The sequence below is a fragment of the Hemiscyllium ocellatum genome, chromosome 1 (assembly GCF_020745735.1).
Source record: "Hemiscyllium ocellatum isolate sHemOce1 chromosome 1, sHemOce1.pat.X.cur, whole genome shotgun sequence".
Taxonomy (NCBI): Eukaryota; Metazoa; Chordata; class Chondrichthyes; order Orectolobiformes; family Hemiscylliidae; genus Hemiscyllium; species Hemiscyllium ocellatum.
Genome location: NC_083401.1, coordinates 31,267,253 through 31,289,686, shown reverse-complemented (window position 1 = coordinate 31,289,686; position 22,434 = coordinate 31,267,253). Strand labels below are relative to the sequence as shown.

Sequence of the window (22,434 nt, the reverse complement as noted above, 5' to 3'; positions counted from 1 at the left end):
ATAGACACAGTTGTATCTTCTACACTGGGGAGGCAGGATGACAACTCACAGAACGTTTCAGAGAACATCTCTGGGACACATACACCAAACAACCTCACCACCCTGTGGCCGATCATTCCAACTCCCACTCTACCAAGACATGCAAGTCCTGGGCTGCCACCACTAAACTGGGATACTGACTTCCATTTCTGGAAGTCATTGCGTGTACCAGTCTCAGAGGTCTGCATAGCAACTAAGAAAATTCAAAAAATGCTGCTTGGCACACAGGAAGATGGTTACACCTGTTGGAGGTCAGCCATTTCAATTCCAGTACATCTCTGCAGGAGTTCTTACAGGTCACGTTAAAGGTTCAACCATCTTCAGTCACTTCTATGACCTTCTCTCATCATAAGGTCAGAAATGCAGATATTCAGTGATGATTGCACAATGTTCAGCACGATTTGCAACTCCTCAGAAACTGAAATAATCTATGTCCAGATACAGCAAGATCTGGGCAATACCCAAGCTTGGGCTGACAAGTGATGAACAAGTGGCTAACTCTCAGTAGCAACAATATGCTTCATTTCTTAGATGCACTGCACCCAAGTGCAGAACTTTGACTGAGGAGGAAGAAGACAGCACATACACAGAACACCACTGCCTGCAAGCTCCCCTCCAAACCACACATCAAGACTTGGAATTATGTCACCATTTCATCTGTGTCAAAATATTGAAACACCCTCCTCAACAGTATTATGGGTCCACTTACAGCACATGGACTGCAGCACATCATCAAGTGCATTTAGGGATAGGCAATAAATGCTGGGCTAAGCCATCCACATCCTCTGGTAGAATAAAAATGAAACAGAACTTCTCTAAACAAGCTCTTTTAACGTGACAGTAAAGTAAGTGTTGCCAAAATCCTTCTTAAGAATTATATATCTGCATACCGGAGGGCTGATACCAGTGAGGAATCGGCCAGTAACAAAGCCGCCTGAACGTGGAGTGAAATCATAAGGTTGGAAACAGGGCAATGATTTCCCAGATGGCATCAGCGGAGGACGTTTTCCTTCTAGTTCAATCTGACCAAGGAGGCATGAAATCTGGAAACAAAAGAAAATCAGTTTACTCATGATATAATCTTATCGTTTCATGAGAATCACAGATAGAAACAGATTCAGTTTTCTGTATTACAAATTAAAAATGTTTTGACTATTTAAAATATTAGCAAAACTGCCTTGCATTAGACCTAGCTCAGAATGACAAGTCTTACTAATTGCCTTCTATTAGATTCCTCCATTACAACAGTGAGCAAATCCATCAGATATGCAGCATTTCCCAATGTTCTGAAAGGCATTTTTTTTCAAATACCTTTTTTCATATTTCTTTCCATTGATTTTCAGGGTTCTGGGTGAAATTAGGCTGTCCATTATGATCTGTGTATGGAGACATCCAAATCACTTTGTTCTTCCACAGCGTCTTGATTTAGAAATGTTTCTCATTTGCCATTGTAAATTACGAAGTGGACAATCGCTGACTTCGGCACACTGTGCTCCAACTGCTGTGATTGCATCCTCTCATTTAGTTTGTCTATGTTCTTTTGTAACCACACATAATTTCCCAATAAATGTACAAAGTCCCTTAATTTGGTGTGGACTGAAAATGTGGACATACAACTCTAATCCATCAAAGTCATTAATAAATCACAAAATAGCTTAAAGATAAGGCCCCAGTATAAGAAAGGAAGGGAACTCTGTTAATCACACACTGTTAAATCAGTCGACAACTCGTTTATCTAAACTCTCTGCTCTTTGCAAACAACTAGTGATTCATAATCACAAGGTTACATCAGAGTGCATGCCCCTTCGTCTTCCTCCAAAGTGTCTGTGCAGAATTCTTTTAAATCATACTGGAAATCAATACTGACAATATCTGATACTTCCCTATGTATTATGCTTGTGACTTATGCAAAAAAAATTAAATAGATTCATTTGATCATTGTTCGGACCTGCCATAAGAGGTCAACATGCACATTGAGTGTAAAATTGCTCAGCAGTTCGAGAAAAAAAAATTACCTGCATTGTATTAACAGTTGAACCTTTAGCACCAGACTGCACCATGAGTTGCAGGTTATTGTCAGGAAATAGTCTATGAAGACCCAGTGGCATACACACCTGTCAATCAAGCAAACATACAACACACATTAGTAGTAGAGTAAATAAAATCTGTAATCACAACAGAAGAGAATACTTGTGTTATGACACAGAAGTGAACCCTTCTGATAATTAAACAGAACACTCAGAAAAGTTCACCTTGCCTCAATCTGTTAAAATATGAGTGACAGAACTCTCAACTTCTACTATTTAAAGAAAGTATTTTTAACTCTAAAAGTAAACATTAAACAACAACTATTCACAACTCTAAGCCCTGATTCTCTGAACTGCTTCGTACCTATCTCCAACTCTATAACAATGCTGTTCCAACCTAATTTCAAAATCACACAGTCGCTTTCTTCTTCTGTCTTCCCTCTTTTGGCTGAGGATCTCTCTGGGTGGTTTTCTTTCTTTTTACTGCAAGTACGTGTTATATGAAAAGGTACCTTTGATAGAGTGTGTCCCCTGATTTCTGAGAGAGCTAATATCTTGCTCTCGATGTATTTCTGTCTTGATGACAGTTGCTCTCTCTCCAATTTTCAAAATGTCCAAACTGTCAAATACCCTAACATTGGATCGTCTCATTGATGTGATGTTAGCAAAACCATAAATTCAAACTCAATTGGTTTTTAGTATCTTTGGGCATAACTTAAACTGATTAGTTAAAGTAAAATTGTTGTCACAGCCAAATCTTACATATTTTCAATTTTTCAGTACATCATGGGACTGCCAATTAGTCATATACATAGGTGTTTTTAAGCTCTCGGTTCAGAACAGCATCCTCTCTCTCTGAAAAGTACAGGACACGCCTTCAATGTCATAACTGTTTTCGTGAAATTAACGGATTGCAATAGAATGAAAATCATACAAATGGTTCCTTCTTGTCAGAAAAATTACCCATTAAATTTGTGCAATTAGATGAACGAGACTGAAAGGCTTTCTCCCAAAGTTTGTGAGAAGATTTGTAGCTCGAGTGCTCGTTGTTGTGGTTCTGTTCGCCGAGCTGGGAACTTGTGTTGCAGACGTTTCGTCTCCTGTCTAGGTGACAGCCTCAGTGCTTGGGAGCCTCCTGTGAAGCGCTTCTGTGATCTTTCCTCCAGCATTTGTAGTGGTTTGAATCTGCCGCTTCCGGTTGTCAGTTCCAGCTGTCCATCGCAGTGGCCAGTATATTGGGTCCAGATCGATGTGCTTATTGATTGAATCGGTGGATGAGTGCCATGCCTCGAGGAATTCCCTGGCTGTTCTCTGTTTGGCTTGTCCTATAATAGTAGTGTTGTCCCAGTCAAATTCATGTTGATTGTCATCTGCGTGTGTGGCTGGTCATGTCGTTTCGTGGCTAGTTGGTGTTCATGGATGCGGATCGTTAGCTGTCTTCCTGTTTGTCCTATGTAGTGTTTTGTGCAGTCCTTGCATGGGATTTTGTACATTACCTTGGTTTTGCTCATGCTGGGTATCGGGTCCTTTGTCCTGGTGAGTTGTTGTGTGAGAGTGGCTGTTGGTTTGTGTGCTGTTATGAGTTCTAATGGTCGCAGTAGTCTGACTGTCAGTTCGGAAATGCTCTTGATGTATGGTAGTGTGGCTTGTCCTTTGGGTTGCGGCATGTCCTCATTCCTTTGTCTTTCCCTTAGGCATCTGTTGATGAAATTGCGGGGGTATCCATTTTTGGCGAATACATTGTAGAGGTGTTCTTTTTCCTCTTTTTGTAGTTCTAGTATGCTGCAGTGTGTTGTGGCCCTTTTGAACAGTGTCTTGATGCAACTTCTTTTGTGTGTGTTGGGGTGGTTGCTTTCGTAGTTCAGGACTTGGTCTGTGTGTGTGGCTTTTCTTTATACCTTTGTGGTGAATTCTCCGTTCGGTGTTCTCTGTACCATCACGTCTAGGAATGGGAGTTGGTTGTCCTATTCTTCCTCTCTAGTGAATCGGATTCCTGTGAGTACCACTACAAATGCCAGAGGAAAGATCACAGAAGCGCTTCACAGGAGGCTCCTAAGCACTGAGGATGTCACCTAGACAGGGGACGAAATGTCTGCAACACAAATTCCCAGCTCGGCGAACAAAACCACAAGTTTTCTCCCAACTCCAGCCAGACCAATCATTCGATTCATCACAAGAGCTGGATTGCTGTCTCAACAAAGAAAAATTATGTATAAGCAAGAAACAGGAGCATCAGTAGGCGCATAACCCTTTAAATAGGCTCCAGAATCCAAAAGAGAATAGTTAATCATCAACATTAATTCCACTCTCCCGTTCTCTCAATATCCCTCTATTCCCTTTCAGTCCATGAACCTATCGATCCGTCTTCAATACACTCCACAAAAGAGCCTATGCAGCCTTCTCGAGCTCGAGGAAAAATTCACTTCTGTGAAGACATTTCTGTTCATCTTAGTCTTTAATGGCTGAGCTCTAACCTGAAATGGTGCCTACTAATTCTAAACTTAACAGCCAGGAGAAACAGCCCATCAAAACTTCAAAACATTTCAAGGATAAATAAGATGAATTCTTCTTTGTCTAAATTCCATAAAAGATCATTTTCTTCAAATGACATTCATTTTATCGCAGTAATCAATCTAGGGAACAGTCAGACTGCATTTGGGATACTGAGTGTGGGTTTGGGACTCATATCTAAAAGATGATGAGTTGGAGGGGGCCAGAGGAGATTAACAAGAATCAACCCAGGGAAGAAGGACTTATCATACGAAGCGACGGGTAAACTGATTGACACTTGCAGAATACTGAAAGGCCTAGACAGTGATAACATAGAGATGTTTCCACTAGTAGGAGAGACTAGGACCTGGGGCATAGCCTCAGAGTGAAGGGACGACCCCTTAGATGAGGAGGAGTTTATTTTGCCAGAAGGTAGTTACTCTTTGGAACTCATTGCAGCAGACAACTGTGGAGGCCAGGTCATTGAGTGTATTTAAGACAGAGATAAGGGGATTGCTAAGGGGATTAAGGGTTATGGGGAGAACACAGAATAATGGGTGTGAGTTACATATTAATCATGTTCGAATGGTGGAGCAGATTTGATGGGCTGAATAGCCTAACTGTACTCCTTATGGCTTATTGTCTTTAAGTGGTTGGAAGCAGTTCACAGAAGCTTTGCCAGACTAATACTTGGAATGAGTGGATTGGCTCGGCTTGTATATGAAGTTTAGAAGAACAAGAAGGAACTTGAAAAAAATATACAAGATTCTGAAGAGTTTTGGCAGGGTAGATGTTGATGACGATATTTCCTTTTCAGGGAGAATCTTGAGCTAAGGGCCACTAAAATTCAAGTGCTGCCTAGTTAAAACAGAAATGTGTTGAGATTATTTTCTTGAAGGGCCATGAATCTATGGAACAGTCTTCCTGAATGCTGGTGAGTCCTTGAATACTTTTAGGGCAAAAGTAGATAGACTTTGACCAAAGAAAAGACTGAAAGGTTTTTAGGAGTAAGTAAGAATGTAGATTTCAGAGTACAATCAGATCTACTATATTATTGAAAAGAGGAGCATGCTCGAGCGACCAAATAGCCAGTTCTTGTTCATATGTACGATAGGGTTCTCTTTTGAGGCTGAGATTCAGCATACATTTTGAGATACAAAAGATGAAGTTTCATCTGCAAGTCTGACACATTCCATTAAAGAACTGGGAGTGGTCAAAATGTTGGAATTCTTTCCCAAACAGCATTGCGGGGTCTATTTACGCAGATGAACTGCAGTAGTTCAAGAAGACAGCTCACCACCACTTTCTCAAAGGTCACTAGGGACAGGCAATAATTGCTGGCTATGACACCCACAGCCCATGAATGAAGGAAAAACAAACACAGTCAGTAAGTAGCATAAATGTTTACAAAAACGTGTTTAATTTAAATTGTTCTTTCATAGCATATGGGTCTAGCTGACTCGGTCAGAATTTGTTATTCATGCCTAATTGCCTCTGCAAGGGTAGTGGTGAATCAACTTCTTGAACTACTCTAGCTCATGTACTGACCCACAATGCTGTTAGATTTTCAACCAGTCATTTCTGTTGTCTCCACCACAACAAGTATTCACCATTGACAAAAGCAAATTGATAAGTCATTAAGTGATTTCATTATAGACCTTGTTGATTTGGTTGTTGTACAAATTCACTTCTTCCTTATATTTCAAATCCACCACATTCATATCCTTCGGATCTTTACTGAGATGAGCATTTTGCCATTTGTCCTGAACTTCATCACACGAGGCAGAGTCTGGTAAGTTAAAAGCTTTTCGGACAGCCTGTGGGGAAATAGAAACTCACAGACTTGTAATAATATTTGTGTAAAACAACCTTAATAAATAAATCCATCGAGCAGTATGTTGCTTACACTCAATAACAGTTCAAAATCAACCTTCTTCTTTGCTGGAAAAAAATTTCTATGTTTTGTCAGATGCATAAAAAAATCTTCTTGCTATATTTATAGAACTGATATGTAGTTCTCAAGCCTTCGTCTAACCCCGTTTTGAATACTGTCTCAGTAGTCATGACTGCAGTTCAATTTCTAGCACTGAACATGAGTGAACACTGAACTAATTGTGGAAATGATAAAGCATTGATACCAGAATGAAGGGTTACATTGAAATTAGATCACGTGAATGTGGCTTGCATTCTCTTGAATTAAGACGGTCATCAAGGTTTCCCTCCAGTGGAGGAATAGGAGAGGAAATAATGTTCAAATTCTTTTCACATTATAAACACTCTGATCAGAGCATTCCTAAATCTTTTATACTCAAGAAATATAGTAAGTCTAAACAAACTTTCTTCCCAATTGAGGCCTGTAAGTCCTTCAAATTTACAAAATACAAAAGCTGTAGAATTATGACACCATAAGAGGCCATTTGTCACATGTCGACATATTAGCTTTCTGAACGCCAGTAAGTGAAATGCTCATTTGCCTAGCATTCTCCCTCCATCTCTCCAGCTCCCCCCTTCTAGCTACATTAAAAGAGAGCAATTCTTTTAAACATCCACAAGGGAATCTTCCAGTCATAAGCCTAACCTGCTAACCTGCAATCTGGCCCCTTTACTGTCACTTTTCATTTGGCTTGGAATTATTTACATGAGATGCAAACCAACCACATTGTACAATTGAGCTTCTTGCATAATTATACATCAATGGGATCTTTACCTTGGCTCCACACTGAGTTGACTCTTCAATGATTTTTTGCCTCTTTGCATTTGCCTTGGGCTTCAATAGAATATCTTCAACATCTAATGTGAAAAATCACATTTAGCAAACATTTATATATTGAACAAAAACTTTTATGTCAATTGATAAATGTTCCTTCTGCCAGTGTAGTAGTCATCTTAAATATTCAAAAAAATATATTTGAACAAAAATGTCTTCATAAAGATTAACAGGAACAGAAATCGCTGGAAAAACTCACAGGTCTGGCAGCACCTGTGGAGAGAAATCAGAGTTAACGTTTCAGGTCCAGTGACCCTTCCTCAGAAAATGTTACTTTCTTACATCCAAGAAAGAACCTGCTATTTAATTATCTTATTGAATCCACAGGATATTGCAAAATACTGTAAGATCAATTATTTTCTTTTCAAGTGCTGCTATAACCTTGGTGTAAAATGCAAGATTTCAAGCTGTCAAATTAATTTGAACTGTTAACTTCCAGTGAGGAATCTTGTGGCATAGTGGGTAGCATTCCTGCCTCTGACCCAGAAGAGAAAACTTAATGGTCAAAGATACCTGCATGGGCTCCAGTTATGTATATCACTTTGTTGAGTATGCGGAACATTCTTTATTCCAGTCCTACTGTGGTCCCTTACCCATAACACTTTCACTGGTACATCAGTTACATCATCAGTGCTGCTTCCCTCTCTCGCCTGGAATTGGAAAAGTTTAACTATTTTCACTTTCATTTTCTAAACTGCTCTCACCTTTACCTGGTCTACCTCTGATTCCTCCCTTCTTGTGGATCTCTGTTTCCATTTCTGGGATAAGGGTGTCCACCAACATCCACTACAAACCTACCAACTCCCACAATTACCTTGACTATACAACCTCACACTCTGCTTTCTGTAAAGGCTCCTAATTCCATTATCTCAGTTTCTCCAACATATTTGTTCTGATGATGCCAGCTTCAACAATATCCACCTTCTTGATCAACCAATGATTCCCTACCACCGTAATCGATAGGGCACTCAGCTGGGTCTGACACCATTCCACAACTCAGTCTTCATTCTTTCTCTTGCCTCCCATAACAACAATAGAGCCCCTGGTTCTCACTTACCATCCTACCAACATGCAAAGGATCATTAGCCACCATTTCCACCACCTTCAGCAGGATGTCACCACCAGAAACACATTCCCTTTCACTCCTTGTCAGCAGCAGAACTGTTCCCTCAGGATGCCTTAGTCTATCCCTCCTACCCTCCCAACACCTCCCCAAAATCTTCCCATGCAATTGCAGAAGTGCAACACCTGACCATTTACTTGCTCCTTCCTCACCATCCCACACCCCAGACACACCTATCAGGTGAAGCAGTGATTTACTTACACTTTACTCAATGTACAAACCAAAAGAACTGTGGGTGCTGGAAATCAAACGAAAACAAAAGTTGCTGGAAAAGCTCAGCATGTCTGACAATATCTGTGGTGAGAGATCAGAATTAATGTTTCAGGTTCAGTGAGCCTTCACTCTATCAAGTCTGCTGCATTTACTGTTCACAGAGTGCGTAGCTTTACTTTGGGGAGGTAAAACACAGACTGGGCGAACATTTTGCAAAAGTGACCCTGAGCTTCCTGTTGAAAATGCTTTGCTGGTTAAAGCACAGCAGGTCAGGCAGCATCCAAGGAATAGGAAATTCGACGTTTCGGGCATAAGCCCTTCACCCTGAGCTTCCTGTTGCCTGCCACTTCAACACAAAATCGTGTTCCCTAGTCAACATGTGTGTTTCAGGCTTCTACAGCGCTCTAGTGAAGCTCAGTGCAAGTTGGAAGAACAGCGCCTCATTTTCCTGCAGTCTCAGGGCACAATAGTGAGTTCAATAATTTTAGTGCCTGAGCACGTTCTCCCATGCCCTTAGCCCAAACCACATACACTAAACCATGTCATCATGTAGGCCGCTTTCACAAACAATGCAACTAATGTTCCTCATCAGGAGCTATTGATTCTCCCAGACTGATCTTTATCCATTGCTTTGTTTGCACAATTGTGTTTTTCTCTCTCTTTGTGCTCCAACTCTACTTATCGTTTACTCCTACCACCATCTTCAGCATGCCAACATTTTCCTAGCTAAGATCAGTTTTGAAAGAAAGTTAGTGGACCCAAAACATTGACTCTCATTTCTCTCCACATATGCTCCTGGACCTGCTGAGTTTTTCCAATAATTTTTATATCTGGTTCTGATATGCAATCTGTAGTTCTTTGCTTTTTTAAAATTTAATGATTAAGGAGTTACAATTAAAACTGCCCAAACTGGTTGAGGATCAACTTGTAAATACTTCCAACGTATATCAATGAAAAGCAGTAAGAGAGAGAAGAGATTCCTGCTGAGTCCAATGAAAATACATTGGAGCATTATCATCACTCATCACCATCCAGGTCTCTGGGCTACAACTTGCCATGAGGGTGGAGAGTTTTTTTTCAGGAGGTGCAGTTTGGCTCTGTTAACTGTACAGTCAGCATACATCAGATCGATGCCAATAATACAAGATTTAATCACTAGTTCAGCCATGGGGGAAATGCAGGTCCCAATTGCTTGTCCTAACATTGATGGAGATAGTATCGCTATGAATCAGACCTGTTTTCTGACAGAATGTAACAAATATAAGATCATAAGATAAGGCATAGTTACAAGAATTTACACAGCCATTTTATTAGAGCTTTGGAAACGTTCGATTGTTTCTGACTCAGAATCTTGCTAATCCTAAGACCATCACACTTGCCTTCCATCCCAAGCCAAATGTTTAATTTACAATTTCCATAAGCCTTGATCTGCACTAATATCTTCACTTTTGGAACCTTCCCAAATGCCTTCTGGAAATTCAGGGAAATAATATGCACTTGACAGTGCTCAATTGACTGATTATACACAAGAGTTACAGTGAGATACATTTTGTTATGTGAACCAGGTAACATTGATCTCTTTTCATTTCAAGCTTCCACAGCCTGACTGCAAGAACAGTTCGACCTTTGCACAATGTTTCACAGAAAAGAGCTTAATGAGCAATCTATGTACATACAGGAGTTAACCAGCTCATGCAAAGGAATTTCCTGATGACCATGTAATTTTATGTTGGCACATACAACAAAGTATTTGTTATTCAATGTATATCTAAAATAAAAGTTTGAATACAAGAAGCAACATGACAGACAGGGACTAGGTAAGTAATCAACTGCTACCTAAAGTAAATCCCCTATACAGCTGGAGGTAAGCAGTAAAGAGGCGAGCCAGACAGGTCAGTACTTTTCCACTTGTCTCACCACCATATAGTTCCTGACAGCAGTGGACCAAGCCATAGGCTGAGCTTCCATAATGTGCCTTGTCCAGAACACCACACAGCAACTCTCCTTCCAGAATGACAACCTGTCCATCCAAAAGAAAATGAAGTGTGAGCACAGTAAACATTCATTGGATAGACTGAAAACAAAAAATGCTGGAGATCACATCAAGTCAGGCAGCATCCTGAGAGAGAAAACAAGTTAACATTTTGAATCTAAATGACTCTTCAGAGTAGAAACATTAGCTTGCTCTCTGTCATGGATGCTACCTGATCTGCTGTGATCGCCAGCACTTTTTGTTTTCAGTACAGATTCCAGCATCTGCAGTAATTTGCTCCCCCATTCATTGGGTAGAATCACTGGCAGGATTATCATAAAAATGGATGTGTCAGTTTAATAAAAGCTTTACTACAGTAAGAATATATAAAAGTATAACATATTTTCAGAAATGTCCCAAAACATTATGCTTTGAATTCATTTATTTGATGTGTGACCACCACTGTTATTTACACACAAAAAGGTCCAATAAACTGCATTGAGATGAATATCCAGTTAGACTGTTTTTGGTGGGCTTTGCTAAGTAAAGAATGTAGACAAGGACGAGGACACATTGAGAACTCTTGCCCCTTTTTGAAAATACTTCACAGGATCTGCGAGATTCACATGTATCACTTGGGGAGCTTGTTTCAAGTTCTCAATCCAACGAGAAAGACAACCAACAATATAATCCCTCACTACTGCATTGAGTGATCAGCCTTGATTATTCATTCCAATCCCAAAGATGGTCTTGATCCAACTACCTTCTGACTCATAGGTTAAAAAGACCAAAGCCTATAAGTTACTTCCTTCAAGTACTAACATCAGATATTATGACTCTGTGCTTGAAAGGCAGAATTTACCTACTTTCAAGTCAAGTCTAAAACAGGTAAATTTTTTGGAGACAAATCATGGCCTAACCTGTTTAGAAAGCCTGCCAGATCAATATAGTAACATACAAAATTGGAGCCGGAGTAGGCTATTTGGTCCTTTCATCCTGTTCAGCCATTGGTTATGATCACGGCTGATCATCCAAATCAATACCCTGTTCCCATTTCCTCCCGAATGCACTTTGATTCTTTTAGCGTGAAGAACAATGTCTAACTCCTTCTTGAAAACATTTCATATTTTTGTCTCAACCATTTTTACGACGCAGAGTTCCAGACTGGCTACCACTGTTTGAATGAAGAAAGTTCTCCTCATCTCAGCCTTAAATATCCTTAGACTGTGAACCCTGGTTCTGGACTCCTCAGTCACTAGAACATGCTTTTTGCGTTTACGCTCTTAATCTTCTGTAAGCTTCTATGAAATTCTTCTAGACTGCAACTAATACAGTCATAACCTATCTAATATCCCTTATACACCAATCCTGTCATCCCAGGAATCAATTTGGTAAACCTTACCTGCATTCTTTCCACAACCAGAACAACCTTCTTCAGATAAGGAGACCAAAACTGCACACAATTCTCTCGATGTGGACTCACCAAGACCTTGCCTCATTGCAGCAAAACATCACCCATGCTGAAATGTTCTATTTCTGCTCATGCATTCAAATCCTCTCGCCATGAAGGCCAACACATCATTTGTCTTCTTCACCTCATACTGCACATGAAAGCTTACCTTCAGTAACTGGTGTACAAGGGCACCATGTCTCATTGCTTTCTCCTCTTCCAGATAATCATCTGTCTGCCTGTTTTCACTACAAAAATTCATAACCTTATATTTATCCTTCATCTTCCACGCTACTGTCCAGTCACTCAACTTGTTCAAGTCACATTGAAGCACCTCTACATCCTCCTCTGTTCACTCCCACCCAGCTTTGTGACATCTGCAAACTTAGAGATATTAATTTAATTCCCATTTAAAATCATTTATATATATTGTGAATACCGGGGTCCAAGCATTAATCCTTGCAGTACCTCACTGCCTGTCATTGAAAAAAGACCAATTTATTCCTACAATTTGCTTCCTGTCTGCCAATCAGTTCTCTAAGAACATTTTCCCCAACCTCATGCACTTGAATTTTACATGCTAATCTCTTACATGGGGTGTTATCAAAAGCCTTCTGAAAGTCTAAGCAAATTACACCCATTGCCCCCCACCAATGCAAATTGCACCCATTGCTTATCACTGAGGTGGCAAATTCTTGCCACAGCTGATGTCACCATTTGCACTGATTGTCAACTTACTTTCCACTTGTCATGAACAAGACTGGGGGCTTTTAAGTCTCTTTGCACAACAGACTCAAAATGTAGGTCAAGATATCATGCTAGTCTCTTCGCACAGGCTAATATGCACTTAGACCCAGAAACTGTGAAAAAAGGGAAAACTTGCTATTATTTTAAAGGGTCTGTGGAATCTGTCAACAAGAATGTTTGCAAAGAACTTATCGACCAGTTACAACCTTGAAAGATTCCAGTAGATTCGTCAAAGACTAGTTCCCTTTCGCAAATCCATACTGTCTGTCTGATCTGGTTACTGTTTCCAAATGCTCTGCTATTAAAAGTTCTATTCAGGACGTTAGCATTTTAAAATGTCAATCCATCAGTCCAGTCACTGCCAGGAAGTTTTCTGTAAGAATTGCAACGCCAGTGCAGGAAGTCTCACTCACCTGGGGCTGCCAGCAAATCAGAAGCTAGCCTCTTTCAGAAATCAGTGGTACGACAATGCGTGTCATGGCTACTGCCAGGACACAGCTATCAGAGCAAAGGTCAGGGGCAAGAAAGGTTATTTTGTTTCATTAAGTAGGGTGGAGCACATCAAATCAGAAGTGAGGACAGGTGTTGGCTCTCAAGCCCACTCCATGCCTGAAGTCAGGTCTCTTGATCTTGCTCAAATTGGTACAGTTCAAGAACTCTGGATTTCATCCCATCTCCAATACAAATTGATTGCCTGGCAATATTGCTTCACCAGTTTGGTAGAATGGCTTTGTCCTGTCCTGTCCTGTCCTGTCTTAGTAGTTGAAGCCAGGATGGATGAGTCCTTCAAGTGGTTGCTAAGTGAGAGGCATGGAGATTCTCAGCCAGAACCTAATGTGGTGGGAAGGGGGCGAGTATTTCTGCAGTGTAAACCTACCCAGCTCTTTGTCCTTTAAACCCTCTTGCCTGCAAATCTTGAGAATTCACCCCCCTTTTTTTTGTTTTTATTCCTTGTGAAAATGAGCCAACAAATGACAATAACATTGATTTATCTTGCATAAAAGAGAATTAATTTAATGCAAAAAATCCTTATTAAATATCCCATTATAGTTTGAGTGGATGATTGCTGTAATGATGAGTAATTGGCATGTACAACCTGTGAAGAGATGAGGAGGCTGCCTTAGAATTTCATGCATCAGTGAGATCATTCACTACACTTCCAAAGAAGATTGAACAAGTTGATTCTCGAAAGGCAAAGTCTGTCACAAAAGCCACACATGAAGTTATCCCTGCCTAGTAGCATGTAATGATTTACATACTAATGCCTTATTTGTAAGGCTGGTGTCTGTTTCAAAAAACCTTTGAAACTGCTTATCACTGAGGTGGCAAATTCTTGCCACAGCTGATGTCACCATTTGCACTGATTGTCGACTTGTTTTCCACTTGTCATGAACAAGATTGGGAGCTTTTAAGTCTCTTTATACAACAGCCTCAAAATGTAGGTCAAGACATCATGCTAATCTCTTCTCACAGGCTAATAAGAACTTTGACCCAGAAGCTGTGAAAATGGGAAAACTTGCTATTGTTTTAAAAGGTCTGTGGAATCTGCCATCGAGAATGTATGCAAAAGACTTTTAAGGTATCACATTAATTACAAGGAGATTGATAATACCATTCTTTGACAAAAAGAAAATACTGGCACATGTGATCTCGTAACCCTTGAGCTAGAAGTACCACAGAAGGAAATTACAACAGGCACCACATGGTCACATACAAAACAGAGCTGCAAACATAACTACCAGCTGCAAGTAGAAGAGCTGAAATATGAAGGTAATCAGGGCTCAGACGCAAACACAAACAGAAAGCAGACACAGACTGTAAATGAAACACAGAATTCTTTGAAAAAAGCCTGGCTAATTATCGTCCCATCAGTCAACTTTCAACCATCATTACACTGAATCAGATAAGTTAATCGCTGTTTAAAATGTGGCCTACAGAGAATCTGCAGTAGTGAGTACAGTGGGTTCTTCCTTGATTAAACTTAAAATATAAGCCATAACTATTAATTTAACCTGGGGCAGTGTTAGTAGAGGAAAAGGACTGTGTTAATTTCTGGGTCTGTAGATTGTGAAGGAGCAAAAATGGCCTTTAATAGAGGGATATGTACTTCTTGTCAGATGTGGGTGTTTAAAGAGAGTTTAAAGGTTACTGTAGATTCTTTCTGCCATAAATGCTGTTGGCTGCAAATCTTATCAGATCGAATGGATCAGTTGGAGAGACAGTTAGAAGCAATGATGAATTTGCAACAGCAAGTGTATGGGATAGATGGCAGTTATAAGAAGGGGGGGGGGGGGGGGGGGGGGGGGGAAGTGTCAGATACAGTCACATAGATGGGTTAACTCCAGGAAAGATAAGAGAGGTAGGCAGCTAGTGCTGGAGTCTTTTGTGGATATACCCATTTCAAACAGGTATGCTGGTTTTGGAAAATATAGGGGGTGATGGATTCTCAGGGGAACGTAGCATGAACAGCCAAGTTTCTGGTATTGAGACTGGCTCTAATGCAACGAGGAGTTCCAGAGATCAAATTGTGTTAGGAGATTCTCTAGTCTGAGGTACAAACGGACATTTCTGTTGCCAGCAGCGAAAAAGCAGAATGGTGTGTTGCATTCCTGGTGCCAGGATCAAGGATGTCTTAGAGAGGGTGCAGAGTGTTCTCACAAGAGAAAGGGGCCAGCTACCAGCAAGAGGTCATTGTCCATATTGCAACCAATGACAAAGGAAGGGAAAAGGTTGAGATTCTGAAGGGAGAGTAGAGAGAAATTTTTTAAAAAACAGGTCCTTGAGAGTAGTAATATCTGGATTATTCCCGGTGCAACGAGCTAGTGAGGGCAGGGATAGGAGGACAGAGCAGATGAATGCACGGCTGAGGAGCTGGTATAGGGGAGAAGGATTCACATGTTTGGATCATTGGAGTCTCTTTTGGGGTAGAAGTGACCTGAACAAGAAGAACGGATTGTACCTAAATTGGAAGGGGACTAATGTACTGGCAGGGAAATTTGCTAGAACTGCTTGGGTGGATTTAAACGAGTAAGGTGGGGTGGTGGTACCCAGGGAGATAGTGAGGAAAGAGATCTGAGACTGGTACAGTTGAGAACAGAAGCGAGTCAAACAGTCAGGGCAGGACTAATAAATTAAACCACATTTATTTCAATGCAAGGGGCCTAACAGGGAAGGCAGATGAACTCAGGGCATGGTTAGGAACATGGGACTGAGATATCATAGCAATTACAGAAACATGGCTCAAGTATGGACAGGACTGGCAGCTTAATGTTCCAGGATACAGGAATGCAACAGGAAGGATAGAAAGGAAGGCGGCATTTTTGATAAGGGATAGCATTACAACTGTGCTGAGGGAGGATATTCCCGGAAATACATCCGGGGAAGTTATTTGGGTGGAACTGAGAAATAAGAAAGGGATGATAACCTCATTGGGATTGTATTATAGACCCCCTAATAGTCAGAGAGAAATTGAGAAGCAAACTTGTAAGGAGATCTCAGCTATCTGTAAGAATAATAGGGTGATTATGGTAGGGGATTTTAACTTTCAAACATAGACTGCCATAGTATTAAAGATCTAGGTGAAGAGGAATTTCTTAAGTGTGTACAAGAAAATTTTTTCTGATTCAGTATGTGGATATACCTATTAGAGAAGGTGCAAACCTTGACCTACTCTTGGGAAAGATGGCAGAGCAGGTGACTGAGGTGTCAGTGGGGGAGCACTTTGGGGCTAGCGACCATAATTCTATTCGTTTTAAAATAGTGATGGAAAAGGATAGACCAGATCTAAAAGTTGAAGTTCTAAATTGGAGAGAGGGCAATTTTGACCGTATCAAGCAAGAACTTTCAAAAGTTCATTGGGGGCAGATGTTCGCAAGGAAAGGAATGGCTGGAAAATAGGAAGCTGTCAGAAATGAGATATGGAGAATCCAGAGAAAGTATAAAGAACAAAGAAAATTTACAACCCAGGATCCCTGGGTCCCACCACCCCACCTTCCAAGCCTGAGCCAATCCAAATGTACTGTCTAAATCTGTCGGTCATTCCTAAGCATTTGTATCCCTCTGCTCCCCATCTACTCATGCATCTGTCCAGACGCATCTTAAGTGAATCTCCCGTGCCTGCCTCTACTACCTCTGCTGGCAAAACCCACCACCCTCTGTGTGACATACTTGCCACATGTATCCCCCTTAAACTTCGCATCGCTCACCTTGAAAGCATGACCTTTCGTTATTGAATCCCTCACCCTGGGAAAAAGCTTGTCTCTATCCACCCTGTCTATACCCTTCATGATTTTGTAAACCTCAATCAGGTCCCCCTCAATCTCCATTTTTCTAATGAAAACAAACCTCACCAACCCAACCTCTCTTCATAGCTAGCACCTCCCACACCAGGCAACATCCTCATAAACTTTCTCTGCACCCTCTCCAAAGTATCCACATCCTTTTGGTAATGTGGCGCCCAGAACTGCACACCGTATTCTAAATGCGGCCGAACCAATGTCTTGTACAATTTTAACATGACTTGCCAGCTCTTATACTCAATACCCCATCCAATGAAGGCAAGTAGACCATATGCTGTCTTGACCACTCTGTCCACCTGCGCAGCAACCTTCATGGTACAATGGGCCTGCACTCCCAGATCTCTCTGCCCATCAACTTTTCCCAAGGCTCTTCCATTCATTGTATAATTTGCTCTAGAATTAGACTTGCCTAAATGCATCACCTCACATTTGTCTGGATTGAAAGCCATCTGCCACTTTTCCACCCAACTCTCCAGACTATCTATATCCTCCTGTATTCTCTGACAGTCCCTTATGCTTTCTGCTACTCCACCAATCTTTGTGTCATCTGCAAACTTGATCATACCAACAGTGCCCTCATCTAGATCATTTGTGTATATTACAAACAACAGTGGCCTCAATACTGACCCCTGTAGAACGCCATTGGTCACCTTTCTCCATTGAGAAACTCCCTTCAACTACTACTGTCTCCTGTTGCTCAACCAGTTCTTTATCCACCTAGCTAGAACACCCTGCACACCATGTGACTTCATTTTCTCCGTTAGTCTACAATGGGGAACCTTATCAAACGCCTTACAAAAGTCCATGTATATGACATCAACAGCTCTTCCTTTGTTTAACAACTTGGTCACTTCCTCGAAGAACTCTATCAAGTATATTCCTGCTAGGGTGAAAGGAAAGGCTGGTAGGTATAGAGAACACTAGATGACTAAAGAAATTGAGCGTTTGGTTAAGAAAAAGAAGGAAGCACGTGTAAGGTATAGACAGGATAGATCGAGTGAATCCTTAGAAGAGTATAAAGGAAGTATGAGTATACGTAAGAGGTGAATCAGGAGAGCAAAAAGGGGATATGAGATAGCTTTGGCAAATAGAATTAAGGAGATTCCAAAGAGGTTTTACAAGTATATTAAGGACAAAAGGGTAACTAGGGAGAGAATAGGGCCCCTCAAAGATCAGCAAGGCAACCTTTGTGTAGAGCCGCAGAAAATGGGGGAGACACTAAATGAGTATTTTGCATCAGTATTTACTGTGGAAAAGGATATGGAAGATATAGACTGCATGGAAATAGATGGTGACATCTTGCAAAATGTCCAGATTACAGAGGGGGAAGGGCTGGATGTCTTGAAATGGGTAAAGGTGGATAAATCCCCAGGACCTGATCAGGTGTACCCTAGAACTCTGTGGGAATCTAGAGAAGTGATTGCTGGGCCTCTGGCTGAGATATTTGTATCATCGATAGCCACAGGTGAGGTGCCGGAAGACTGAAGATTGGCTAACATGGTGCCACTGTTTAAGAAGGGTAGTAAAGACAAGCCAGGCAACTTATAGACAAGTGAGCCTGACGTCAATGGTGGGCAAGTTGTTGGAAGGAATCCTGAGGGACAGGATGTACATGTATTTGGAAAAGCAAGGACTGATTAGGGATAAAAAAATGAGGTCTGCAGATGCTGGAGATCACAGCTGCAAATGTGTTGCTGGTCAAAGCACAGCAGGCCAGGCAGCATCTCAGGAATAGAGAATTCGACGTTTCGAGCATAAGCCCTTCATCAGGCTTATTCCTGATGAAGGGCTTATGCTCGAAACGTCGAATTCTCTATTCCTGAGATGCTGCCTGGCCTGCTGTGCTTTGACCAGCAACACATTTGCAGCTGATTAGGGATAGTCAACATGGCTTTGTGCGTGGGAAATCATGTCTCACAAACTTGATTGAGTTTTTTGAAGAAGTAACAAACAGGATTGATGAGGGCAGAGCGGTAGATGTGATCTATGTGGACTTCAGTAAGGCGTTTGACAAGGTTCCCCATGGGAGACTGATTAGCAAGGTTAGATCTCCTGGAATACAAGGAGAACTCGCCATTTGGATACAGAACTGGCTCAAAGGTAGAAGACAGAGGGTGGTGATGGAGGGTTGTTTTTCAGACTGAAGGTCTGTGACCAGTTGAGTGCCACAAGTATCGGAGCTAGGTCCTCTACGATTTGTCATTTACAAAATTTGGAAGCGAGCATAAGATGTACAGTTAATAATTTTGCAGATTACACCAAAATTGGAGGTGTAGTGGACAGCGAAGAGGGTTACCTCAGATTACAACAGGATCTGGACCAGACAGGCCAATGGGCTGAGAAGTGGCAGATGGGAATTTAATTCAGATAAATGCAAGGTACTGCATTTTGGGTAAGCAAATCTTAGCACGACTTATACACTTCATGGTAAGGTCCTAGGGAGTGTTGCTGAACAATGTGCAAGTTCATAGTGAGGATCTAAAATTTGAATTTAGGCTGTTGTCAGAAACAACAAGTATCTGTAGTTTCATTGACTACAAAATGACTTTTCAATTTAAAATAACACAACAAAATGGCTGCAAGTAATGATTTGACTGTGTGAACTTGAACTGATGCTTTGTTAAGTTGGTTGTATTTAGAGATAAGAGAGAACAATGGATTTTTCATAATCTGAATCATAAGACAGTGATTTGGTATTCGAACTAACCTTGAACTGCTTGCAAGGGATGGTGCTCTACATAAATTAAGAACCCTTTCCCAGGGAATATCATTGGATTAACACACTGTAAATCATGTCACCTTATTATATGTGATTGGTCTTTTCTTGTAATTAAGGCTGTACCATCTCTTAAAAAACATATAAATAATGAGTAATTTTTTAATGTAATTGCGCCATTTCTCCACGAAGCACAGAAGCTATTAACCTCCATGCTGTTGGAGGAAGCTGCACCAGGCTGCCTTATTTTATTAAGCTGGTAACCTTGCTTTAAACAGACCGTACTCCTAGTGATTCTTTTGACCGACCTCGAACCAAGAGGCCCCTTTGGAGGGGTCTAGATCTTCGATAGCTCCTTGAAAGTGGAGTTGCAGGAAGATAGGATAGAGTTGGTGGTGTTTGGTATGCTTTCTTTCATTGGTCAGAGTATTGAGTACAGGAGTTGGGAGGTCATGTTGCGGCTGTATAGGACATTGGTTAGGCCACCGTTGGAATATTGCGTGCAATTCTGGTCTCCTTCCTATCGGAAAGACGTTGTGAAACTTGAAAGGGTTCAGAAAAGGTTTACAAGGATGTTGCCAGGGTTAGAAGATTTGAGCTATGGGGAGAGGCTGAATAGGCTGAGGCTGTTTTCTCTGGAGTGTTGGAGGCTGAGGGGTGACCTTGTAGAGGTTTACAAAATTATGAGGGGCATGGATAGGGTAAATAGGCAAAGTCTTTTCCCTGGGTTCGGGGAGTCCAGAACTAGAGGACATAGATTTAGGGTGAGAGGGAAAATATAAAAGAGACCTATGGGGCAACTTTTTTTACACAGAGGGTGGTACGTATATGGAATGAGCTGCCAGAGGAAATGGTGGAGTCTGGTACAATTGCAATAGTTAAGAGGCATTTGGATGGTTATTTGAATAGGAAGGGCTTGGAGGGATATGGGCTGGGTGCTGGCAGGTGGGACTAGATTGGGTTGGGATATCTGGTCGGCATGGATGGGTTGGACTGAAGGGTCTGTTTCCATGCTGTACATCTCTATAACTCTATGATGGAATTGTCAATAACGTCATCAAGCAGCACCTGCTTACTGACATATAGTTTGGGTTCCGCCATGGCCACTCAGCTCCTGACCTCATTACAGCGTTGGTTCAAATATGGACAAAAGAGCTGAATGCCAGAGATGAAGTGAGAATGACTGTTCTTGACAGCAACTCCAAATTTGACCAAGTATGGCATCTAGGAGGCCTAGCAAAACTGGGAATCTGGGGAAAACTCCCATGGTTGGAGCCATTCCTGGCATAAAAGGGGATGGATGCTGCTTGACCTGCTGCACTTTTCCAGCAACACATTTTCAGCTCTGATCTCCAGCATCTGCAGTCCTCACTTTATCCTAGAAGATTTTAACCTACTGTGAATCCTCTTACTTGCCTTCCTTGAAGAAGCTCTCTTCCAGCTCCTTGGATGCTGCCTGACCTGCTGTGCTTTTCCATCAACACATTTTCAGCTCTGATCTCCAGCATCTGCAGTCCTCACTTTCTCATAAAAGGGGATGGTTATGGTTATTGGCGATCAGACATCTCAACTCAAAAGCGTTACTGCAGGATTTCCTCAGGGTGGTGTCTTAGCCCAACTATTTTTAGCTGCTTCAGCAATGACCTTCCCTCCATCATAAAGATCAGAAGTTGGAATGTTTATTGATGACTGCATAATGTTAAGCGGCATTCACAACATTTCAAATACTGAAGCAGAATATGTCCAAGTGCAGCAAGACTTCTGGCCTTGGGCTGACAAGTGGCAAGTTACAATTGCACCATTCAAGTGCGAGATGATGACCATCTCTGACAAGAGAAAACCTAACCATCACCCTTCATGTTTAAGGGCATTACTATCACAGAATCCACTACTATCAACATCCTGAGGTTACCATTCATCAGAAACTGAACTGGGCTAGCTATATAAAAACTGTACCCACAAAAGCAAGTCAAAGGCAAGGAATCCTGCAACAAGTAACTCGCCTCCTGACATCCCAAAGCCTGCCCATCACATATAAGGCACAAATCAGGATTGCAATGGAATATTCCTCATTAGAATGTTGTTGCATTCATCCAGACAAGGAGCTCGACACAATCTAGGATAAAGCAGCATGAATGATTGGCATTACATCCACAAACATTGACTCCTTCGATCACTGAAGCTCAGTAGCAGTGTGCATTATCAACAAGATACACTGCAGGAACTAGACAGCACCTTCTAAACCTACAACCATTTCCATCTAGAAGGACAAGTGCAGCAGATCCATGGGAACACCATCAGCAAGTTCCCCTCCAAATCACTCACTATCATGATTTGGAAATATCTCACCATTTCTTCAGTGTTGCCTGGTTAAAATCCTGAAACTTCCTCCCCCATAGCATTGTAGGTCTATCTACATTAAATGCACCACAACTGTTTCAGAAGGCAGTTGATCACAACCTTTTCAAGGACAAATAGGGATCGACAATAAACAACGACACAGCCAGTGAGAAACATATCCCCTGAATTAGTAAGAAAAAGAAATAAAGAGAAAACATTTGCATGACCATGGAATTATTCCTGCAGAGAACC

The 22,434-nt window shown here is 41.3% G+C and overlaps 1 protein-coding gene across 2 annotated transcripts in view; it reads right to left on the bottom strand.

Moving 5' to 3' along the window:
* The window catches only part of polr1a (RNA polymerase I subunit A), a 164,340-nt gene that overhangs the window by 93,841 nt on the left and 48,065 nt on the right, over positions 1-22,434 (bottom strand). For both annotated transcript variants that reach the window (XM_060843736.1, XM_060843650.1), the window contains exons 16-20: positions 10,496-10,679; positions 7,264-7,346; positions 6,215-6,373; positions 2,055-2,153; positions 930-1,082 (exon numbers count right to left, since the gene is read on the bottom strand). In XM_060843736.1, the coding sequence (XP_060699719.1) occupies positions 930-1,082; positions 2,055-2,153; positions 6,215-6,373; positions 7,264-7,346; positions 10,496-10,679 (678 nt within the window). The remainder of the gene's footprint in view (positions 1-929; positions 1,083-2,054; positions 2,154-6,214; positions 6,374-7,263; positions 7,347-10,495; positions 10,680-22,434) is intronic.